The following is a 25939-nucleotide window of genomic DNA, read 5'->3' as shown; positions in this document are numbered from 1 at the left end:
CTCTGAGAGCCATGGGCATAATATTTTGTGCTGAAAACAGGTAGTTCAAAAAGTAATTTCCTTTTATTATTTTCCCCCCTTGCAAAAACATATTCTAGGGGTTTTCTCAGCCACTGAGAATTTCAGAAAATAGGCCATTGGGCAAACTGCTGAGATTTTTCTTCCATTCATGTGCTTCATCTCTAACAAACCTCATGACAGCCTGTGGGCAAATCCAGATCCCATTGCTCTCTTATTTTCTACTTCTGGACCTATTTCCAGAGAGTAGCCATAGAGACAAGAGGAACTGGCATACATGCCAACAAACTCAATACTTGCCTCTACCTCTGCTAAAAAGCCAAGTGAAAGAGGAGATTATGAAGATTAGACAGAATTAAGCTTTGGGATAAGCTTTAGAATGCCAATTATCCATCCTCCCTGATTTCACTGAGAAGTTAGAATTAGTTGTCATAAAATAGCACAAACACATTTTATATCTTAGCTCGAAGAAAATAAACACTTTTTTTCATACTCAGACAATATTCTTCAACTCAGACTATACTTATCAATTGCATATTAGAGATGGCAACATGAGTTAATCCTACCTGTTTAGTCATAGCAAATGAGTTGTCTAAAAGCTATTAGTAACTTCAAGAAAAAAAAAATGAATCAGAATAAGAGGGTTACACTGAGCTGGCCTTCCAGCTTGTCTCTAACGCTAGTCATTAGAAACAGTATTACAGAACCCACCACAACTCTGTCACTAGACCTCGCCACCCATCCAAGATGACACAAAATGAGAGAGAGGTGTGTGGAATGAATGAGGACCCTGAGGCCACTATGTAAACAAGATGCTTTCTGCATGGGAAATTCTGGCTCTTTGAGCACTGGCCAACTTCAGATCAATCTGGGGTGTCCCTGCATTGAAGATGAGCAGCAGTAAATGTCACTCAGTACTCCAAAGCCTTGACAAAAAGACTGAAAAAAGCATGGAGGGTGGAATTTCCCCAGAAGAACAGGGAAATCACTGAGGTATGGAAAATCAAGTCATGCATTGAGATTATGGCTACATGGAGATCGTTCTATCCAATGCATTATTTTTGAGGTACTACTTCCAGCTTAGAACAACTCCTCATGTTGATATTATAAAAGTTATTTATAGGATATGGTTAGAAAACTTTCAAGGACAATGTTGCTCTCATATTCTAGGCAACTGTATAAATAAAGACAAAAGATTATGGTTAAGGATGGTATAACTGTTGATATATGCTCCAAAGGATGCTTAGGAGGTATTTACGAGTAACTTTGCTAAGGGCTCCAAGTGCAATTCAGTGGTAGATTGCTTATTTAGCACAGGAAGGCCCTGATGCAATCCCAGTACTGTCAAATAGTAAATAAAAGAGTAACAGCTCTAGCAATCTGTGGCCAGCATAAAATGAGGAAAAAATGACACATATGAAATGGAAGATGAGTATGTCACATAAAGTCTCATGAAAGAGAAACAACACAGTGGTGGTGATTATGTAATTCTAGTGTTTTGCTGAGCATACTGGTTTTAGTAAACACTTATCCATACGCCACTTCTTTGGATCTATTCCCAAAGACATATCATATCGTACTGAGGTTAAGAGGCAGCCTGAGCTTCATCTAGGGAACTCTTGCTTCTGCAACAGACTCAGTCCTTGGGAGAGTGTGAATAAATACTCACCCAGTTCTTCCTCTTCTTTTTCTTTGAATCATTCTCTATGTTACTGCCCACGCTTGAGTGGCTGGTAGCACTGTTGATGCTGGAGACGCTATCGGAGGAATGCTGCCTACGGATGCGGAGGTCTGTAGACTGTGCAGGACCATTTCCTGGAAAGTAAGACAGGACATGTCAGTGCCTACAGACTTGGGTGTCTCCACAGATGGATCGTGAACTGAGATCCATATTCCCATGAACTCCTAAATTTTTTTTCCATTGAAACATCATCAGTATTTCTCACTGATGGTTTTAGATCCTTGAGTAGCTAATTGTTCTTTCTGTTCACTTTGGTCAGTTAAATGGGGTCTGAGTCTTTTCACTTTACAAAACAGATATCAAAAGAAGGCTGAGGGAGAATTTTCCCAGCACCATCTTAGACTACAGAAAGGCAGAAAAATAATGTTTCTCAATTGCAACATAGTACTTTTCTCATTATCTCCATACCCTTGTTTTAATTTTTTTTTTAAATTTTGGACATTATTAGGATGTGAACTCAGTGCCTCATGCTTGCTAGGAAGGAGTTCTACCTATTTGAGCCCACCCCCCCCACTCCTTATTTTAGCTTTTTTGTAGCTAGTTCTCATATTTTTGCCAACCACTGAAGAGCCTCCTCCTAGGCCTACCTTGTCACTGGGATCACAAGTGAGTGTTACTGGATACTTACTGGATCTTACTAACTTTCTGCCTAAGCTGGCCTTGAATCATGATCCTTCCAATCTCTGCTACCTAAGTAGTTGGGATTATAAGTGGGAATCATTGTGCCCAGAAAAAAAAATTAGCAGTGTTGGAGATGGAACACCCATGGTGTCATGAGGAGACACAGTCTACCACCAAGCTGCATCCCTGGGCCTGCTCCTTTGCTTCCTCTGCTTTTCACACTTACTCCCTTTGGAGTGCCATCTGACCTCCCGGTCCTGTGAAATGTTCTTCCCTTTTCTTGCAATTCTCTTTCCTTTCCACTGTCTGGCCAGCTCTTTCTTTTTCTTTGCTTCTCTTCTTTTTCTTCCTGAGTTCAAATCTCAGGACCTTGTGCTTACTACGTAGGAGCTCTACTGCTTGATCCACATATCCCTAATCAAGTTTTTCTAATCTTTCTTCTTTAAAATCTATCATTGCTATGTTTCCAAGGAAAGAATAACATGGACTTTTGAAATAATGTTTCCTGCCCGTTTTCTTTATTTTATTTCCCTTGAGTCATGGGGCTTGAATTCAGGGCCTGAGCTCTTTTCCTCAAGACTAGTACTCTACCACTTTGGGCCACAGCTCCACTTCCAGTTTTCTAGTGGTTAATTGGAGCTAAGAGTCTCAAGGGCTTTCTTTCCCAGGCTGGCTTTGAACCACAATCCTCAGATCTCAGCCTCCTGAGTAGCTAGGATTACAGGTGTGAGACACCAGCACCCAGCCTTACTGCCTATTTTTTCCTCAGGACTACACTCAAGTCCTGAATGAGAAGTTCTGACTTTAGAAACAGCTCCTCAGGTTCTAGTCCCAACTTCTTTGTCTGGTAATTCTCTGACTTCAGGAAGTAAATGCATACTTTAAACTCAGACTATAATTAGTACCATGAACAAAGAATCAGGTCAGTAAGTATAAGGCTGTTGTGGAAAGAAAAGAAGATAGTATATTTAAAAAGGTAAATAAATAAATTAAATAAGCTTAGAGCACAAGCCAAGAGTTCCATAAATGCTACCAATACTATTTCCAGTATTATTTTTGTTGTTAATACTGTTACTACAGGAAATAACACCTGCGCATCTATTTTTTCACAAATATTATTTTTTAATCCTATCCCAACTTATGATTGAGGACAATTCTCCTGCACAAGTAGGAAATGAAACCATTTCAGATCCTCTCATACTAGCATATGAATACAGAATCAAGCAAAGTTAAGGGCTGTAAAATACTTTTACATTCAGCCAAGAGAATGCTATTCCCTTCTAATTTGAGATTCATCAGAGAAGGTGAGCTACACTAGCCAGCCACCTCTGTACAGACTGGAAATAACTTCTGGGATCTGCCTGACAGATAGAGAGCTAGAATTCAAGCTACCCACCCTCTAGCAGGGACCATGCATCATGTGCCATCAAGGGAGGCTGCTAAGGGAGGCAGATCATTTGTCTAAAGCTATTTTTTACTTTACCTTTGCAGTTGAGCTCAGGAGTATTAATTACTCCATTAATAGCAGCCTGGGCAGCTGCATTCTGTTTCTTTAGCATCTCGATGGTTTTTCTTAACTCATTCAGTTCTGAATCCTAAGGATAAGAAAGGTATATTGGTTATTCTAAAATAACACAAAGGAACAACTTGGCTTCAACAGAAGAGGGTAATAAATAAAGATGCTCTACAGATCTGTTATCTCTTCTGGGAAAGGGATCCATTTCAGTGGACATAGGAGAACACATAAAACAAGTAAAATGGGACCATGAGCTCTGTTGTTGATGTCAATGCATCTAAGTGCATGATGTCAATCAACATATCTATTCTTGACATTTAAGCTTTATTAGTCAAAGAGATAAGTTAAAATCCACACAATTATGTGAAATGAAAATGAATATTTCTAGGTTTGTTGTTAATCCCAAGCAGGGAGGGAAAGTATCCTTTCTGCCTTACCTTCTGTTCAGCTGTCATGGTTAAACTCTGGAGTCTGATGGTCATGTTTCCAAGACTCTGCTCAAAGGCTGCTACAAGGTGAGCCTGGAAGGGAAAATACAGCTGATATTACATTATTTTGCAAAGCAACAGTGCCTAAGCAGCACTGGGTCCTCAAGATGCAAATATTTTCTGGGTATTTCTTTGATCTGGCTTCTGTCCATGTCTTCAGGCTCCTCTTGTTTCTCATTTGCTACTCTACCACTCTTAGGGTTATTTAGCCTTGTAAGCTCCAGGATCCTGTGCTCTTCCCCATCTCAGGCCACTGTATATCTATTCTTCTCTGCCTGGAACACCTTTCTCCCATCTACTCCTTTATTAATGTTTATACATTTGCCTCAAGAGCTCTCACCTCATGCCTTTGTGAAACCCCCAGACTGAACTGGTTTCCCTTATATTCACTCCTATGAGATCACTGTCCTTCTGAATGTGCTTGTGAGATCCTTGATCATTAGTATATGCCTGTCTTCTCTATGACTCTGCAGGCTGTTCTTTCATTTACCAAGTCCATGGCAGAGGCTCACAGGAAGAAATCCTGTGGAATGAACAAAATGGCTGATGTCTTTTGCTTATGTTAATAAAAAAGCTGCTAAAAAGCTTCGTCCTGGGGCTGGGAAGGTAGCTCAGTGGTAGAGCGCTTGCCTTGCATGCCTGAGGCCCTGGGTTCTATTCCTCAGCACCACATAAGCAAAAAAAGAAAAAGAAAAAAGCCGGAAGTGGCGCTGTGGCTCGAGTGGTAGAGCACTAGCCTTGAGCTGAAGAGCTGAGGGACAGCGCCCAGACCCAGAGTTCAGGCCCCACGACTGGACCCCCCCCCAAAAAAAAAGCTTCGTCCTTAGAAAAACCCAGAGATGGGACTTCCTGCTAAGCTCCCATATACTTTCATATACTGCTGTTAGAACACGGCATCAGGTGTACCATAGTCTTACCCATTATAGAAAAAAATTAAAAATATGACCAGTTAAAACTAAAGTTTGTACCCAATTCTCAGGTTATACTGAAAATAAAGATGGCATTTTCCTGATTTCATCTTTCTCTGAAACTCTGTTCCAGATTAACTATTCTAGGCAACTTTGGGCCCCAACACTAAACCTCCTGCCTAACAAGAAAGTAGAGGTGAAATATTGGTTGGTTGAATGACAATCCTGATGTTATTAAAACCAATAATAAGAAATGGATGGCTTATATACACAATGGAATTCTATGCCTCCATCAGAAAGAATGACGTTGCCCCATTTGTTAGGAAATGCAAAGACTTGGAAAAAATTATATTAAGTGAAGTAAGCCAGGCCCAAAGAAACATAGGTCCCATGGTTTCCCTTATTTGCAATAACTAGTATATGTCTGAGACAAGCAGAAACGGTCAGATAAGTTGATGTTAGGCAAAATGAACCCCAAGGTAAGGATTCAAATGTTTTTTTCTTTCTTGTGATTGTTTCTAACATATTTATAAGATGATTTCTTTGTTGCTTTATATGTCTCTCCCCCACGGTACAACCCCTGTTTTCATTGTATTTGATGTTGGTATAACCTGTGGAGGGGAAGGGAAAAACAAACTGTTTAAATATGGATACATGTGGACCCATTGCAACAATGAGATGTACAAGACATTATGTCGAAAACTTTGGGTGGGGGGATGGGAAGGGGAAACAAAGGAGAAGGCAACAATGCTTGATAAGAAATGAACTTATTACCTTGCCCATGTAATTGTAACCTCTCTGTATGGTATTTTCACTATAAAAAAAATGGATGGCTTTCTAGTAGTCATGTTAAGGAATGTCTAGCTATCTAATAGCTAGGCAGGATCATCTAACTTCCTAATTCTGCTTGTATAATTGAATTGTAGCAGATCTCTTTAACCCATTCCCTGCTACTGCCTCTAGTGACAGACATTTGAGTAACAGGCAAGACAAATTATCAGACTATATATACTTGATGAGAGTTGAACATTCTCTTGCTCTCCTGTGTCTGCCCCAACTGTTGGTACAAAGCTGCCCCTTGATCATTGTATCAGATGAACAAGAAAGGATTGAAAGAAAAATGCTTAGATGAACTGGGCACTGTTGAATAGGAGAAAGGAGTAGGAATTAGGGTTAGAGATCTTCATGTATTTCATTCCTTTTGATTATTTATAATACTGAATAAGTCATTTTATCCTAATGGCTTTAGTTTTCTTATCTGTAAAAGCATCTGTTTTTATTCCAAGACTATCTTGAGCATTAAATGCAAGAAGACAGATGGGTATGGGTACTAATAGGAAGGGGAGCATGAAGAGAAAGTGAAGGAGGGTGAAAATGGCCAATATGTACATCTGTGTTTGAAAAGGAAAAATGAATCTTGGTTTGGAATGAGGAGAGAATAGGAAGGGAGAAGGAGAATGACAGAGGGGATAAGTCTGACCAAGGTACTCTGTATGCATATATGGACATGTCAGAATGAAACCCTCTTGTACAACTAATTCCTGCTAATAAAAAATGTGGGGCAGGGGCTGGGAATGTGGTTTAGTGGTAGAGTGCTTGCCTAGCATGCATAAAGCCCTGGGTTTGGTTCCTCAGTACCACATAAACAGAAAAAAATGGAAGTGGCACTGTGGCTCAAGTGGTAGAATGTTAGTCTTGAGCAAAGGAAGCTCAGAGACAGTGCCCAGGCCCTGAGTTCAAGCACCTGAGTTCAAGGAATGGAAAAAAAAAATATGGGGCAGGTGAGCCAAGATAGGTAGAAGTTGTCTACAAACTGTTAAGGAATTCAAAAGCATAAGACTGAGTGAACACAGGTAGAATGAAAAAGATCAACAGAGGAGACATGAAATCTGGGAAGAAATGAGATTGAATCATGATGTAAAATTCTAGAGGAAAAGATGATTGACACCCAGTGAAGGATAAAAATGAGATAACAGCAGGAACAGGAGGAGTTAAGAGGGAGATCAGTCACATTGCCATTTAAGGTGGGATCTGAGGAATAACTGATAGGCTTTGCTTACTAGACTTTATCAAGCAGGAGTGGCTGTGGCTAGGAGAGAAGGCTAGAATCACATGTGGCAGGGAACAGGCCCACTTACAATAGAAAGGTTACTTGGAATAGTTTCTTTCTGTCCCCCTCCCTCTCTCAGTTCAAAATGGAAAAAATACCTCTGTATTTTAAGATAAAGAGATATGCTTTAGTTTGCACCAGAAAACAATGAAACCAAAGCCCAGTCATTTCAAGATAATCAGACAGCAGACGGAAGAAATGGGTCAAGACATGGATGTCTAAAAGAACATCTGCTTTGCTTGCATTGCAGAGAAATGGCCAATTTAAATGGAAATGACTGATTTTCCACTAATTTCCATTCTGCCTTTGATTACCACCGTGATTCTAGTTGTGAGCATTCATATTGTCTATTCAATTATAAACAACAACAACAAAAAAACTTGACCACATTAAGACTGCTTCTCACTTAAAACAGAGTAATGTTTTTGCAAGCTCAAAGAAATCACATTAGCTCTGAAAAGCCAACGGATCTCATTTTGCTGGCAAATGAAAGGGCTGCCTTTGTGTCCTAAGCATAACTATGAAAATACGACTGCTACAAGGCTGGGCTAAGCCTGGGCTGAGCCCAGTTCTGAGCCACCCTTCTCAAGAGCCATTCTCACATTCCCAGGGAAAACAAACACAAGAGGTATAAAAACACCCAGAGAGGGTGGCTTTGAGTACTTTGTCCTAGAAAAACAAATACAACTTGGTCTGTGAGAAAGACGGCAGACAATAAAACACGTTAGCACTGCTTGCTGGTAATGTGTGGTAAGACTAAATATTTACTTTAAAACAATACTAGATTCAACAGTTTTTATGGGAGCAACACACACTTTTGGAATAATAAGGGGGTCTTACTATGATTCTTTTGGAACACAGGGCAGAACTCCAAATAGTCCAGGCTAAAGCAGCATGAGGTCATTGGCAGAATTAACCCAAGTTCAGAGATAAATTGATTACTACCTGTTGATTAATAAAGAGTAGCAATTGACAGTTGCCATTCTTAACTAAGAGAGCAGTTAAGAGTCACTTGGTATGTTATGTACATCATCTTTACAATAAAAAAATCACTTGGGTGGAAAATGTCATCCAACGTCACATGTTTGTATTATACCCAGGATATTTGGCTCACTGAGTCTTCAGTTGCTTTTGAATTAGAATGTAGACATGTTTGTTCAGATGAAAATAGAATCTAAGCCTCAGTTCTCACATCAATTTCTGATGTCCTTTTGATAGCAATACTGATGGTGAAAGAGGTGAAGAAAATAAAGGATTAGAAAACCCACAGTGACCTAGAATGTTAGGGTTTGGAGAGAAAAAAAAAATCACATTCAAAAATCTTTGGAAATGTGAAAGAACTTAGGAGACTGAATACTCACCAAAGCAATTATAATTATGAGCTAGTAATTAAGGTTAAGCACTATCTGCACACTTCCTATGTAGACTTGAAAGAGAAATAGTTTCCTGGAGTTGACTCAGGCTCACACTGAGAATTACCAGGGCAAAGATTCCAGGTAAATGATTACTTTGGAGTATTGACTCAGTGTTCTGGTCAAAGGGAGACAATCTTTTGAAGTGGTTTTCCATTTTAACAGTGTGCTGTGGGGTCACGCAGGCAACCAACCATCTGACAGGCTTGAACACACTGATCTGTGATCTCAAGCTGAGCTGTGAACTCCTGGGCAGGAAGCCTAGTCTCGGAGCTATCTCAGCACCTTCCAATATCTCAGTCTCCACCTTCTAGAAGTCAGCCTCACTTGATCATCATCACTCTGTAGTGGAGCTCCTCTACAGTACTGATGGGGTGGGAGATCCCTGCCTTTCCTCAGATTCTCTGATCCTCTATCTATACAAGCCAGGAAGCTTTTGGACAGAAAGCCATACCACCTCACAGCTGGTTTCAAACTCACTGATAGTAGCCTTCTCACGTCAGCAGGAAACCTAAAGTCCCAATCCAATTGTGCAGACACTCTGACCTATATGTCCATTGCCTTCTTTCTTCCTAGCTTCCTTCTCCTGTCCCTCTCTGTCTCCCTCCCATGTCCAAGCTACAGAACTAATTATACCAAGCTACATACGTTTACAAATGCACCAAGATCTTTCTTCATGGCCTTGCACTAATTATGCTCTTTGCTTAGAATGCTTCCTCCTCCAACACAACATCCATGAGATATCAACTCCTGTGGCAAGTCCTTCCTGATCCCTTTACCCCAACATACACCAAGACTAACATGTTGCCATGTTGTACAGAAATTGTTTGTTTTGTCTCTCTGCTGCTTCTGAGCCTAAATGCTAAAATGACAATGGCTGTGCTTGCTTTGCTGTTGAACTCACAGTGCCCGGGGCATTGTTGGCATTCAAAATAGATGTTGAATTGAATGCTAGTTGGCAGTGTGTCCTGAACATGTAATCACACACATTATAATTACATAGCAGCTGTGAAGCCCTGGATTTCTTTTATTTCCTTTTTTTTTTTTTTTGCTCTTTTCTTTTAAGATTGGAATTTTCAGAAAAGTGAAAGGAAATTAATGGGCATTTAATATGCTGTAAACACTGATCACAAAACACTTAATAAAGCAATCACACAAAAGTCAGGCTCATGTGGTAAAAGATTACACACCTAGGGCCAGAGCCGACATTCAAATCTTCTGTCCTTTATATTATATGACACGAGTTCTACAGTATTCAGAGATGGGGCCTTGAGGCAATACTTAGAATGCAATCCCCAGCAGTTCTTACTCTGTCACTCTGGGTCTTTACTTACATTTGCTGTCAGCTGGGTAGTCAAGGCTGAAACTTTCTCCTGGGAGGCATCCAGTTCCCGCCTCAGTTTGCGAATCTAAAAGTGACAAGCACAATTATTTGCTTGTGAGCCCATCTCCAAACTGAGCTGAGGGAATTAATTGATAGTAGTGAAAGAAAAGATCCAACCAGCAAACTGTTCCTTACCTCTGACTGGCATTTTTCTTCTGGCTGCAAATAAAGCATAAGGGATATTAGACCAGTTAAGGAACATGGAACAATTCAGCCAGCCAATGGTGAACATCAAATTTGGAAACTTATAACCACCTGAATATTGATTAGCTTATTTTCTGGTACATTTCTCTGGGCAAACGGTTTCTACCAAATTGACCCATCAGAATGGAAAAATATAAACATTCTCTTATTTTAACAGATAAAGAATTAGAATGATGTTCCAACTGTTTTAGTTGTGAGGATCTACCCTGCCTTCCTCTGAAGATATAATAAGGTAAGGCACTCAGAAGATGTGTGATAGGAAAGGCCTGAGTTAGCAAATTCAATATAGGACACCCAGTTAAATTTAAGTAGGCTTTTGGCTCCCTTCCACATCTTTTAGATGGAACCCATGGCCTTCATACAAGAACCCAATGCTTTCCAGGAGCCAGTCAGTGGCTCACGCTTAATCCTAACTACTCAGGAGGCTGAGATCTAAGAATTGTGATGCAAGGCCATCCTCTGGCAGAAAAGTCCATGAGATTCGTATCTCCAGTTAACCACCAAAAAGCTGGAAATGGAGCTGTGGCTCAAGAGGTAGAGCACTCGCCTTCAGCCAAAAAAAAACCACAGTGACCAGGCCCTGAATACAAATGCACATGTGCATGCACACATGCGCACGCGTGCACACATACATAGAAAAAGAGAAATGAAAAAGAAAAAAGAACCCAGTGCTAGAAAAGAATTCTACAACTGAGCTACAAGGGCACACTTATGTTATATATATATATATATATATATATATAGCTTATTTGAAATTCAAATTTAATTGGTGTTCTATATTTTGTCTGGCAACCTAGGTGTCTAGGACTGCTCCTAAGCTGGTTCTGTCCCCATTTCATCTTCATCTGCTACCTATGGAACCATACCAGGGAGAGAACAGGGCAAAGACCTCATAGTAGGAACCCCAATTCTGCCAACCTGATAACCACATAGGTTGTAAAAATCAATATGGCTCCATCTTCCTCCTGGGCCACTCTGGGCATTTCCTGGATGCTTGCCTCCACCAAAGACTGTTCTAAGCCTTTACTACTCATTAATTCCTTGTAACAATCCTTAGTAGATATGAATATTGTTTTAAGAAATTAGTATCACGGAATGCTAAAATAATTTGTCCATATTCATAGTTGGTTAAGTGAGAGAGCGGTGATCATCAAAGGCAGTGTGGTCCCAGAACCTGTAATCTTAACTGGCACATTGTCTTGTTCTTTTGTTCTTTTGCTATAGCTCCATTCGCATGGAAGCTTTCCAGGACTAAAGCCGCTGACCCTCAAGTCTGTCCAAAAGAGAAAGTGATGAGAATGTCACAGCTATTAACAATGGACAGGCTGGTAGAAGCCTGTTAACAGACTGAGCCATCCACATAGGACTACTTTTAAACAGGTGTCTTGACAGTCCTTTTCCATTTTTGCCATCATCTGTCCCTATGCCCCCACCTGTCTCTGACTTCTCAACAGCACCTTGAAGAAGTCATGTGCTTTATATCTTGTCCCCAGTTACTTCCCGTACATGTGCAAATCCTACATGGAGCTGTGGGCTACTATCCATCCAGCAGGTGCACTGACTGGCCTCTCAGATTTTTCCTTTCCTACTGGCCATGACTTGACCATGGGCAATTACTTTGCATCATGGTGTCTTTTCTTTCATATGTAGTTAAAGGGGCTGGGAATGTGGCTTAGTGGTAGAATGCTTGTCTAGCATGCATGAAGCCCTGGGTTTGTTCCTCAGTACCACATAAACAGAAAAAGGCAGAAGTGGCACTGTGGCTCAAATGGTAGAGTGCTAGCTTTGAGTAAAAGAAGCTCAGGGACAGTTCTCACACACACACACACACACACACACACACACACACACACAGTACATTTGTAGTTAAAACTGTACATAAATTTGGAGCAGAAGGAGCACTCTTGAATATCCAAGAATCATAAGTTTCAAGATAAGAACCTGCTGTCTTCTGGAGACTGTAAGGTTTTCAGTATTAAAAGGTGTGTGTGTGTGTGTGTGTGTGTGTGTGTGTGTGTGTGTGTGTGTGTGTGTGTGTGTGTGTGTGTGTGTGTGCCTATGGCAATTAAAGAGACTCAGGTGATGTCTTAGACAGTAAACAAGAATTTTTCACCATAACATTTACACAGGTGCAGGAGCAGTGTTTCTGTATCTCATCACTAAGAAGCTAATAATAGATAAGAGACCACATATCACTCCTAGGTGGTAGCACAGTCTATCCAGACTCAGTTTTACTTGCTAGACAAATTAGCGTGAAAATATTTAAATGTTAGGTTTTGTTTTGAAGCTGCAAAATCAACCATTTTTCTAATAGAAGGTACATTTAAGAACGATAAACATCCTTTGATTCCATAATTCATGGAAAGTCAGAGGTTATGGGGATTATCTTGCTCAACTTCCTGACAGGGAAGGCAAAACTGAAGCACTCTAAATAACAAGGTAATTTGCCCAAAGTTGAGGTAAGAATATTTTCTTGCTATTAATATAAATTTGGAATTCAAACTTGATAATTTATTGAATTTTTATCAGTTCATGTAAACACTGTCTTCAGAAAACACACCCAGAACAGCAATTACTGGAAGATGGGTTTTGTGATGATAGCTTCTAGCAATTGGCCCAAAGTGGGTGCCTGAGGATTTACCTGTGATGGTTCCCTAGATGTGAAGGAGTTCATGCTCTTTTCTTCACATATTCCACTCCTATGGACAGGGCTTCCCCTGTTAGTGTTGATAAAGCTCCTGGGATGGCCACTGGAGAAGCAGTGAGATATTTGCTGTGGCTTCCAGGCACCAGCCCTGGGAAGCTTGAGGCCCAGGTCCTAGGTGCCCTAGGTGGAGTCTCTAGCTTCCTCTTTCTTAGTGGGATCCTTTTTCCTCAAACCTTTACTCCCATGGCTTGGTCTAGATCCTTGCACATTAGTGGTGTTGATAAATAAATACTACTGAAAAAGTAGACTTCAATTTGGCAATTTCATTTTTGGTAGCCATATCCCAGAGGTTTTTGTTTGTTTGTTTTTGGTAAGAAAATTTGGTGGAGCTTTATTGAGTAAGTAAGCAAGCAGGCAAGCAGACAAACATAAACAGAAAGGAGGAGGCACACTCTAGCAGAGTGTGGGTGCTCTCAAAGGAAGAGAGATACACAAAGTTTTATTCTAGAAAAAAGTTTATCTATCAGCTAATGGTTAGAAGACCATCTCCAAGCTTTCTTAGCAGATAATGGCTTAAATGAGCCTTCCCTGAGATTACTACAGATAAAAACCTTAAGATGAAAGACAGGATCCGTGATAAAAATTTCAAAGGAGATGATAAACTAGAGAGAGAAATTTGGGAGCTGGTGAGGTGAAGTAGCAAGAATAGAAACAAGAGTTTGTAGGTCCTTCAAGTCAGACCCTCTGAACAATCACTGGAGTCTTTTGGCTCACTCTAGTCATAAGAAAAAACAAATGGGCCTTTAACTTGATTCTGGCACAATCTTTTATTTTCAAGGACTGTACAGTTAATTCTATTACATAGCCCAGAAACTTGGCACTATCAAATCCCGAATTACTAAAACATGTGCTTCCATTCAATTAAAGGCTAAAAAATTAATAAAGATTTTTAAATTGTTGTTCCTGTAAGCATTTCCAGATTAATGTCTTTAAGACAATGTATAGGTATAAAAAGCACTACTGAACCAATCAAAAAGTACTGAAAATCCAAACGTACTTAATTATACTTGACTCTTGTTCTGTAGGACCCTCGTTGATGACATCTAGTATTTAGGAATGTTTTACTCTGAGCTATGTGTACATATTTATTGCTTTTCATAGATTTCTTTCAAACTTATTTTTTGAATGGCTATTATGTATGAAGCACTGACTTAGGTACTAAAAATGAAAATTAAAGTTTTTATCTCTAGGAGTTTATATTGTAAATACAATCCTCAGAAAACCTAATCCGCACTATAATTCTGTAAAGTAGGGACAGCTATTCTTTCTACTATACAGATAAACTGAGGCAAACAGAAAAAGCTCACTTTTAGCAGGGCACTGGTAGCTCATGCCTATAGTATTAGTTACTCAGGAGACTGAAATCTGAGGATCGCAGTTCAAAGCCAGCCAGGGCAAGAATGTCTGTGAGACTCTTATTTCCAATTTACCACCAGAAAACCAGAAGTGGAGCTGTGGCTCAAAGTGGTAGAGTACCAGCCTTAGCAAAAGAGCTCAGGGACAGTGCCCAGGCCCTGAGCTCAAACCCTGTAATTTCTCCTTCAAAAAAGAAAAAGAAGAAGAAAAAAGTGAGCTTTTCTTTTTCAGCAGGTACCCAAAACTATTCACATACTCTACTTTGTTACAACCCAAAGCACAATTTGATTTTAACAAAGCAGCTAGTGCATGGTGTATCATAATAAATAGTTATTTGTGAATTTCAAATCATATCCCTGACTAATGGATCCTCTTATAATGGAAATGCTCTCTTCCAGAGAAATGCTAATATTTTATTCTTGACACATTTGATAAAAGTACCCAAGTTCCCTAGATCATAGTCATACAGCATTGATTTATACTCACTGTAGAATAAATGGACGATGTGCTGGAAACCAGGGACAGTGAGGATCCATGAACTGTGGAAAGAAAAAGAAAAGGTGATTGCACATTGCCTACTATAGAACCATATAAACAGGGGAGGAGAGGAGGAAACAGCTGCAGGACATTATGGGGCTCAGCATGGCCCAAGGTTGGTGACTTCTGACCAAAGGACAGTATCAAATAATTTGCTATCACTACATTTTTCTTATGACCTGCTAAATACAGTTTTCTTAACTATTAAAATAAGATATGGTTGCAGATTAGCAGTGTTCAAGTGCACAAAAATGTTAAGAAGCAGATTCATCATAACTTGTAATGGCTCTTAATTTCACCACACAGAGGCAACCTGCTACCATTTCAGAATATTTCATCCCACTCTTTTCCCCTCACTAGGGTTGAGATTGTGTTGCATATATTTATTTTTCATACCTTACTGTCAGCTGTCACTTGTATGGGCAAAAAGAAGAGCAGATTATTTTGAACTTAAAGGACTGTTGGCCATAGTAAACTCACTTTAGATGAACACAAAGCAGAATTATTAGTTTAAAAAAGATATGCAGTTAAGTATAAGTTCTTCCATTTCCATGTGCACAAAGTGACAAGGACTATCCTCTTTTCCTGTTCTAGAACAGAACTTTGGATTCACAACCTTTAGTTACCACCCTCCCCCTTCCTGTCTCTAGCCAGTAAAGCCATTTTACTAATTGTTCTAATGGTAAATCATGGTCTTTTCTCGAACAGAGTATTCTGGCTACATTCTTTATGTGGAAGCCAAGTTCTTATTGTCTTAGCAACCTCTTGAACTTGTTTGAAAGGTAGAACCATTCCTCTTTTAAAGCCTTCACAGGCCTTCCAATGGCCCACAGCTCTCCTGACCCTAGGAAACATCTATATTCCCATGCATCTCACCTGTGTGGGATAAACTGTGGCCTGAAGCAGGAGGTTGAGGAGTGATTTTCCACATGCACTAACCGCCCAAGTAGAAAACCTCAACTTGGCTTAACTACTGGCAGAAGCAAACTGCCAACAAGGTATCTGATGAACAGCTTTGCCTAACACTCAGGCAACCTGTCTGTGGTTTTTTGTTTTTTGTTCTTTTTTTTTTCCAGTAACCCTTCCCTGACCTTTCGTTCTTTCTTGTGTGTTCCTATCACATCATGCATTCTTGTAGTTCCTCCCCATCATTCTCTATATGGTACTTTTCCTCTTCCATGTTTTTGCCAATGCAGTTCTCTTTGCTTACGGCTTCCCAGTACCGCCTATCTGAATCAGGAGCAGTTCCTCATGAGGCCTTCCTTTTTTCCCTGACTACCACCAGCAAAGGCTTCCCCTGTCCTTTACCCACACAGTCTTTGGCTTGTCATTCCCATCCATTCTTCTTAGCAATGTTGAGCTTAGATCTTTACCTCAATCCCTGACAGTCTGACTCATGTCTCATAAAAAAAAGTTTAAGATGTTAATGGCCAACAGTGTTTTTCAGTATTAATATGTTCACATATTCACAAAGGTTTCAAAAGCCCCTACCTAGCAGCCGAATGTTCCAAAAGAGTAACTCCTTTCAGGTCCATGACCCAGGACTATAGCAAAGGTAGAATATGGGAGTTGGGGCCACCCTTCAATCACACTTGTGCAACAAGCCTGCCCAAAGCTGTGGTATGGACTTGACTGTTGGAAATAGTGTTCTTTCTTCAATTCCCATTTCTCACACACATAAACTCATTGTAATCTTGGGGCCAAACGCAGATGAACACATCTGGCAGGCTTCATGTGAAGGTCACTATTTTTCTCTGTAATTAACTCCTCTTACTTGGTAAACAGCAACAACAATGCTGTAGTCCAAACAAATGCTCTTTGAATTCCAGAGTTAATCCAAACCTGAACCTTGTGTATGTGGAATGGATCCTTTTGGACACTAAGATGCTGTTAAGAGTTATAAAACCCAAATGGCTAAAACATATCATGTGCTTTTCCTCTTTGCACCTCCACAATTTTATGGAGAATATCTAGGCCATCTCTGTCATTGTGGAAAATGAAACTCAGAATGACTGAATGACTTACTTAAGATCACATTGTAATTGAATAATAGGATCTGTGGACTAGGAGTTTGTGGACTACCCTACCCTTAAATGATCTATTTTACTGGGTTTATTTATTTGCTTATTTGTTTTTAAAGCCTTTTGTTATCATCTATACAAAGGCAGAAACAAGGACTAAGGTTTGAGAAGAGGTTTAGGTAGAGATAGAACCATTAGACAGCAAGGAACATGTGGACGTATTCTAGCTAATAAAGTAATTGAGTACCTCTGATTCTCTCCCTCTCCTCCTCCCTCTTTCTTTATACAGCTTTATACAAATTACAGCACTTCCTTATTAAGACTATTATTTGTATTGATCCTCATCATCTTAGGAGAATTTTCAGGTTACAATCTCAAGGTATGCAGGAGTTTCTAACCTTAATCAGTGAACATACTAAGGTCCAGAACAGTGAGGTACCATGAATAAGCATATAGCTCTCAGGAGCAGGAGAATGTGAATCTAAGGCATCGGCTCCAGTTTTCATTCCACAGTCAGGTACTATGGAAAGCGTCAGGGAAAGCATAATAAGGAAGAGAATATCTAGGACCAGAGTTTGCCTCAGGTCAACAAAATAAAGGAACCCAAGTGAACCAGAAGTCAAGGAACTCAGTACAAAGACAGAGAGCAATGAATCAAGAAGTTTAGGATCTCTTTCTGGCTACAAGTACCTTCAGTTCCAATTTTGTCATTAAAAAAAGAAAAGATGACAATGGCCCTTGGGGAGAAGGATACAAGGTAACAACTACAACAATAGCTACCATTGATTAAGCACTTAACAATAAGCCCCTTTCTTAGTTATCTGCCAAATGCTTTCCAGGATTTACCTTGCCTAATCTATACTTCAGTCCCCTGAGGCAAGTACAATTATTACCAGCATTTTAGTGAATAGGAAAGAGGCAGATTAGGGTCAAGTTCATTACAGAAAGTCACAATGCTAAACTGTAGAAGTGTTGAGATTTCTATTACATTGTAACTCAGGAGTTAGAGACACTAATCATCATGGGATTTTTTTTTTTTTAGTCCAAAGAAAGACATCCTTTTTTTTCTTTTTTTCTTTTGGTGGGATGTGGGTCTGACCTCTCCCTCAGCTCTTCAGGTTAAGGCTAGTAGTGCTCTACCATTTGAGCCACAGTGCCACTTCCAGCCTTTTCTGCTTATGTGGTGCTAAAGAATCGAACCCAGGGCCTCATACATGCAAGGCAAGCATTCTACCACTGAGCTACCTTCCCAGCCTGACATGCTTTTTTTTTGTTTTTGCCGGTTGTGGGGCCTGAACTTCGGGCCTGGGTACTGTCCCTTCAGCTCAAGGCTAGCACTCTACCATTTGAGCCACAGTGCCACTTCCAGCTTTTTCTGCTTATGTGGTGCTGAGGAATTGAACTCAGGGCCTCATGAATGCGAGGCAAGTGCTCTACCACTGAGCCACCTTCCCGGCCCGTGACATCCATTTTTAAAAGGCCTCAAGCATCCTTATAGTGAACATACTAAAGTTGATTTAAGATTGCATCATATGCCTGCTGTAAATTAATACACCTCAAATAACTTTTGAAAAGTTTTATCTGGGCCTTGCTTGTATCTATCTACACAGTAATGATCCCTACTTCCATCAAAATAAAAACTGTTAATTAAATTGCACAATCTCAGACAAATATGTATGCCAATTCTTCCTAAATTTTTATCTCAGTTAATGACATAGATATACTGGATGGTTACAAGAAGGTTACACTTGGTCCAAGTATGAGACATAATTTTTTCCTTAGCTATTTCTGAGGGAATTAAAATTCCAAATAATACAAACTCAGTGATTGTTGTGTAATAAAATAGCTTTGGAATGAAACCAATCTGATAACAAAGGAAGATAAAAATGTTGTATGTTTAAGATGAAAATGTTATATGTTGATAGTACATCAAGAGCATCCCTACCTCTTCCCCCAAAGTCTAAATTTTACCCTTTTCAGTCCTGTGTCATCGTGAATCATTATGCTTATAAAAGTCTAGACACTGCTTGTAGACAAGCACTTTTAATCAATGTCAGTTTGACAGCCCACCTATTCCACAGTTGAGCTGCCTGACAGTTTGATTCCAGATGGGATAAATAAAAGCTATCTAACGATGATACCATATTGGTCCTGGGCCTTTATGAGCAATGTGTGCTTGTTTGGACAAGTTTTAGTGCTGAACATGATTCACTCAGGTGCATGCACGACAAAAAAGATGAATACACAAGACACACAGCACAAGACATACTCCATATGCAAGAGGAACACGATGCGGCCAGGCTCAGCTAGCATATGGACCAGAAAAAAATTCAAGACAATTTGCCTCCTCCCTTCCCTTAGCATCAGGATATCCCTTTACTATAATGAGTGGTTATAGTATTAATTTCCAGGTCTTAAATCTAAGAGAATGTCCTCAGCCACTCAGGCTCCTTGCTTCTTAATCATCTGTGCTAGTGCTTCCCATATATGGATTTACAGAGTTAAGTCTGCTCACTGCATGTCACTGGATGCAAATGATACATAAATCAGGGGTCGCCAAGTACTGAGTCGCCATGAAGATTAACTGAGAGCAACTGTTTTGTAACTAAAGCCTTTAAATCTTCTGTTAAAGAAGAACACTCAGCAAAAGTAGATATCTTCTCTCCCTTTGATATGGGATTTCCTAAACAATCACAACTCTATTTGTTCTTTCCTATTAGAAAGATGTTGGGTATATTTCCACACTCACATTAAGACAAATTTGGAAACAGAAAACAGTAGCTGCAACTCACCCCCTACATTCTGTTTTTAGTATAAGGGCACAAATACCGGTAAAGCCCTCAGCCTGGGCTCTAGAATCCTCATCCTCTGCTACTTTGAGCTGCTGAGGAGCAGAACACGACATGTCATAACATTATTGTGCTAACATTTATACTTATTGTCTCAGCTAATTCTTAAAATTCCATCAGATGAATGCTATTATTATTCTCATTTTTTTCAGTGAGAAAACAGAAACACAGAAAGGTGAAGCAACTTGTTGGAGATGATTTACCTAAAGAAAAATGGAGCTCCCTAAAATTTGTTCTTCTAACTCTATATTATTATTGTTGTTTTTGTTGTTGGTGGTGTGTGTGTGTGTGTGTGTGTGTGCGTGCGTGCGTGTGCGTGCGCCGTGCGCGTGTGTGTGTGTGTGTGTGTGTGCTGGTCCTTGGCATCCTCCCTGAGCTTTTTTTTGTTCAAGGCTAGCACCCTACCAGTTGAATCACAGCTCCACTTTTGGCTTTTTGGTAGTTAACTTGAGGTAAGAGTCTCATGGACTTTCCTGCCAAACCTAGCTTTGAATAAAGATCCTCAGATCTTAGCCTACTGAGTAGCCAAGACTACAAGCATGAGTCACTGGTGCCTAGCCTCCATATTCTTTTTTTTTGGGGTCCGGTCGTGGGCCTGAACTCTGGGCCTGGGAGCTGTCTCTCAGATCTTCAGCTCAAGGCCAGCACTCTACCACTTGAGACACAGCGCCACTTCTGGCTTTTTTTTTTTTCTGCTTATGTGGTGCTGAGGAATTGAACCCGGGGCCTCATGCATGCAAGGCAAGCACTCTACTGCTGAGCCACCTTCCCGGCTCCTAGCCTCCATATTCTTTTGTTTATTTTCTTATGGTGCTAGGGATCAAAACCAGTATCTTATTTTGCATATGCCAGGCAAGCACTTTTCTACAGAGCTATATCCCCTACATGATTCCATTTTACTAACCTTTGATCACTGATTACCATCTCCAGAATTCTATAAGCCTAATCTTTGGGGATGTAGGTGATGTTACTACACAGAATTTTGACTACCTGCTCCCATCTAACTCATATCTCAGGTGAAGAAACAAAGGGAAAGAGAAATGAAATGAGTGATCAGGATGGCTGACAAAGCTGTCTACAGAACTTTCCTTCCATAATTCTGATGAAAATGAACAAAACATAAAAATCCCAACATTTATTGTTGGCAACCAAAGAAAGTAAAGGGCAAAACTTAGTGCAATAAAAATTTAAAACTAGGGCTTGAGAAGAGACAAGAAATACTGGGGCAGAATAGAGAGGCTCAGCTGACTGGTCCCAAAGCTGTAGGCTGTACCAGCATAGGGAGATGTACCCTGCCAAGAGGGTGAGCCAGTGGTTGGTCCTTAAGGTGAAGTACATGCCAAGAGCTGTGGCTCAAGATCAGGACAGAAAAGCCTAGAGCAGAAGGCAGTCAGTGCTAAGGGCTATCAATATGTTTTTAGCAACTTTGCCATTAAATCCTGGAAAGTTAATTAAAGGTCAGATTTTACTATTCAGAATTCACCACAGTTCCAGAGAAGAAAGAATTGGAAGCACTTAAAAGGTGGAGTCTCAGGACTATTAGGTCAACTTAGTACAAAGGGCTATCATGCTGTGCACTACCAACAAGTGACCTAGGAGACAGTGAGTCTCCTTTCTTACCTTCTTCGAATCCATCCCTGAAGGAGCCTGATCGGCTCATGGTTCTGCTTTTCTCATCCAGAGACATAGAGCTATTCCGGAAGCGGCTGTCAGTGTAGGGGTCATACTGTCCATCAGCATTGGACAGACTGTGGGTCCTCAGCATGGTTGGGTTTGACAGGCTCATCTGGGTGGCAGTGGTGGGACTCGCTGGAATGAAAGGAGTAGAATCAAATGTTGGAAAACTTACAGCTCTGTTTAAATCCCAGATGGGGACAAAGAAGAGATTGCTTATCACTAGCCATACATATTCCTGCCAATTCCTCTCCCTTGTCTATTTTCTAAAAAGGTAGTTGCATCAGCGTTGGAGTATATACATAGAGCTAAAAATATGGGAGGGAAGGCGGGTCAGTTCCAAAACAAGGCTCTGGGCCTCAGCGTTCCAACTTGGCACGTTCAGGCAAGCCAGTGTCACCTTCCAGGCATGAGCTAATTACTCCCCGGGCTCATCTGGAACAATCTCTCTAAAGCCAAAAGCCCAAAATAGAGCAATGAGGCTTTTGATCAGATGGGAAGCATTTGTGTATGACAAGAACCTCTTGCTGCAAAGAGTTATGGCTGAGAAAGAACAATATGAACCCAGGTCTTACTGCCTTTGATGGGGAATGTTTAATAATAGTTGTCTGAACAGCTTCAACACAAAGAGGAACACTTCCCTTTGTGCTCTCCGATTGAATCTGTGTTAGCAATGCACAATATTTTTTGAGGCAAAGAGTTTAAGCTCACTTGAACACAAGCCACAACTATCCCTAAAGATTGCCTTTCTTGTATGGTTTTTTTTTTTTTTTTTTTTGGTCGGTCATAGAGCCTGAACTCTGGGCCTGGGTGCTGTCCCTCAGCTCTTCAGATCAAGGCTAGCAGTATACCACTTGAGCCACAGCATTACTTCCAGCTTTTTCTGCTTATGTGGTGATGAGGAATCGAAACTAGGGCCTCATGTATGCAAGGCAAGCGCTCTACCACTAAGCCACCTAGAAAAAGTCTGAAGTGAACTCTAACAACTACAGATGCTAGAGGGGATGTGGACAGAAAGGAACCTTACTTCATTGTTGGTGGGAATGTAAACTTGTTCAACCACTTTGGAAAGCAGTATGGAGGTTCCTCAAAAGACTTCACATAGAACTCCCCTATGACCCAGCAATCCCACTTTTGGGCATTTACCCAAATGTTTACAAACAAGACCACACTAAAGCTACCAGCACAACTATGTTTATTGCAGCATTATTTACCATCGCTAAGATATGGAACCAACCCAGATGCCCCTCAGTAGATGAATGGATCAAGAAAATGTGGTATATATACACAATGGAATTCTATGCCTCCATCAGAAAGAATGACATTGCCCCATTTGTTAGGAAATGGAAAAACTTGGAAAAAATTATATTAAGTGAAGTAAGCCAGGCCCAAAGAAACATAGGTCCCATGGTTTCCCTTATTTGCAATATCTAGTATATGTATGAGTCAAGCAGAAAAGGTCAGATAATGTGATGTCAGGAAAATGAACCCTTAGATATGTATTTTAATGTTTTTTTTCTTTCATGCATGTGTTTCTAACGCATTTATAAGATTATCTCTTTGTTGCTTTGTATGTCCCTCCCCCACAGTATAACCCCTGCTTTCACTATATTTGATGTCAGTATAACTTGTGGAGGAGATGGGGAAAAACCAGTTGTTTAAGGATACAGGTGGACCTGTTGCAACAATGAGAAGCACAAGTTGTCATGTCCAAAACGAGCTTTACAACATTGGTGGGGGGGGGGGAGGGAGGGGGGAAGGAGAAGGATTGGGATTGGGGGGGGAGGGGGGAGGCTGGGAAGTGATGTGAAGGGTAAACAAAGGAGGAGGCTGCAATGCTTGGTAAGAAATGTACGCATTATCCTGCCCATGCAATTGTAACCCCTCTGTACAGTATGTTCACAAATAAAATAAGATTAAAAAAAAAAAGAAAAAGTCTGAAGTGAGTCTAGAAACCCTTTCCCGCCCCACCCCACTCCCACCGCCCTCAAATCATTCTTCCAAACTCAGTTCCATCCTATCACCTTCAAGTAACTTTGGCCAATAATGTCAGCAAGCACCAAGCTGTCCTTTTTCTAACTGCATGTAATACTTATTACATTCAATTTGGACTGTTCTCTTTTGCCCTGTCTCATAGGTCTTCATGAGTGTGTCTGTCTCAACATAAAACAAAAAACAAAACAAGCCGGGCACCAGTGGCTCACACATGTCATCCTAGCTACTCAGGAGGCTGAGATCTGAGGATCTCAGTTCAAAGCCAGGAAAGTCTGTGAGACTCTTATCTCTAATTAACCACCAGAAAACTGGAAGTGGCACTGTGGCTCAAGTGGTAGAGTGCTCTCCTTGAGCTGAAGAGCTCAGAGACAGTGCCCAGGCCCAGAGTTCAAGCCCCATGACCAACCAAAAAGAAAAAACAAAGAAAAAAACCCACTGACATGCCAGCAGAGAGTGTGTTACAAATTCTTTTCCTTTCTCACTGTGCCAGTCAAAGCATTATGTCAGCAGCAGGCATTTCCAAGAATACTTATTCAATCAAAACTTCACTTTTACTTCCAGCTTAATAACAATAAGGGAGGCCAAGCTGTAAACACACTTCTTCAGGGGTCTGAGAAATAGAATGCATTCTCAAGAAAGGGATGGTTTGCTCTTTGCTATAACCTTACTTACATCAACCACAGGGGGAAAAAAAGACCAGAGTACCAAAACCTTTGCCATTTTCTCTGTCTTTTACTGTTGATCACCTATAATCAAACCACATTGTCAAGGACTAATCCGATCCTGAGCACATGGTGACCAGATGGGTTATGACCACACATCAAGAACCTCTAACTGATCGACACAGCTTATGGCAGAGGCTACTTACCAAGCTGGGAAAAGTTGAATCTTGTTCCAGAGGGGGAAGTTACACTGGAACCAGAGGAAAAGGGAGAATTGGCAGCTGTGTCCTGTAGACCTCCAGCAGAGTGGGACCGTAACCATTCTTTTGCGTCTTCCTGTGTGCGAAGCTGGGAGGTGGGAGTATACCTGGAGACAGAAACCAAGCTGGAATGAACTATGAACAGCATTCAGGAAAATGAACTCTCCGGAGCTGATGACAAGTATATAAGAAGAAAAAAAATATTTAAAGATGATTTTTTTAAATCAGCTTAATACACACCCTTGAAACTTACAAGGTTTCTCAAAATTCCCTCCAACCCCCCTACTTGGCTGTGTTTAGAGAAAATTACAATTCCTTTTAGTTTGCAAGGAATACCTAAAGGGAAGAAGATTGGTAAATGCTCAGAAGAGCCGTCACTGGGCGTAACTGTAACATGTTGATTCATGACAGTGTCATGTCAAAGCCCTCACCTTGACAGAACTAAGGCAACAAAAAGAGCTGCTGTTAGAGCTTCGAGGAAGTTTTAATTAGGTAACTCCTGGCATCTGCACTCTACAGCCCAAGTAAGTGGCCATGAATCACAGCACATTAGAGAGCAGGCTGTAGAGGCTGGCCTCACAAGTAGATGCTGCCTGCCATCTAGCACAAACAAGTTTTTGCAAAGATAGTTGGGTCTTCAACAGTCATGTGGCCCCTACCCTCATGCACTCTGAAATGTGTTTGGTAATGATTTATTAAAAATCTACAATGAGCCAGGCACTTTTACAGGCATTATTTAACTGAAGCCTCAAACCTACTGAGCAACACAGATGTAATTATTCCCATTTTATATTCTGGACTTAGGTGTTATGGAGTAACTGCTGATTATGTAATTAGGAGAACTGTTTGAAAACTACAGGCTTAAAAAAAGATATTGTTCTGTGATGTTATTGATGTTGTTGTTGTGTGATGTTGTTGTATTGTGTTGGCAGCCAGCTAGACAGAGAATGTCAGTGAGAAAGGGAACAGAGAAATGTTTTCATTCTATCTGTCACCCATAGATATGCCCTTTCTAGGTCAAGCCATCAGTCACCATTGACTATCAATAGCTATCACAGACCCCATTTCTGCAATTTTTTTTTGAGGGAATAGTAATGGAGTTCATGCTTGCTAGGTTGTCATTCTACTTATTGAATTATGTCTCCAACTTTGTTTCCCCCTATTTTGTCTCTTTCACTGGTTATATTTGATTTAGGGTCTCATGAACTATTCTGCCTGGGCTGGTCTTCGACTGTGATCCTTGCACTCTCAGTATCTTGCGTAGCATTATAAGTGTAAGCCAATATCTGGCTTCCATTCTGTGTGTGTGTGTGTGTGTGTGCGTGTGCGTGCACACACTCTGCCTGGCCTGGGTAGTATTCTTTTTTTTTTTTTGGTCGGTCGTGGGGCTTGAACTCTGGGCCTGGGCGCTGTCCCTCAGCTCTTCAGGTTAAGGCTAGTAGCACTCTACCATTTGAGCCACAGTGCCACTTCCAG

The 25939-nt window shown here is 40.6% G+C and overlaps 1 protein-coding gene across 1 annotated transcript in view; it reads right to left on the bottom strand.

Annotated features, from left to right (window-relative positions):
* Nav2 (neuron navigator 2) overlaps positions 1-25939 on the bottom strand; it is a 387125-nt gene that overhangs the window by 33317 nt on the left and 327869 nt on the right. Inside the window, exons 19-27 of the mRNA XM_013019543.1 lie at positions 24410-24570; positions 21493-21681; positions 20867-20971; positions 14952-15004; positions 10334-10357; positions 10149-10223; positions 4334-4417; positions 3864-3975; positions 1688-1833 (exon numbers count right to left, since the gene is read on the bottom strand). Of these exons, the coding sequence (XP_012874997.1) occupies positions 1688-1833; positions 3864-3975; positions 4334-4417; positions 10149-10223; positions 10334-10357; positions 14952-15004; positions 20867-20971; positions 21493-21681; positions 24410-24570 (949 nt within the window). The remainder of the gene's footprint in view (positions 1-1687; positions 1834-3863; positions 3976-4333; positions 4418-10148; positions 10224-10333; positions 10358-14951; positions 15005-20866; positions 20972-21492; positions 21682-24409; positions 24571-25939) is intronic.

This window comes from Dipodomys ordii, unplaced genomic scaffold (assembly GCF_000151885.1).
Source record: "Dipodomys ordii isolate 6190 unplaced genomic scaffold, Dord_2.0 Scaffold46, whole genome shotgun sequence".
Classification (NCBI taxonomy): Eukaryota; Metazoa; Chordata; class Mammalia; order Rodentia; family Heteromyidae; genus Dipodomys; species Dipodomys ordii.
Note: the sequence above shows the minus strand (reverse complement) of the source record. Positions and strands in the feature narration are given on the sequence as shown.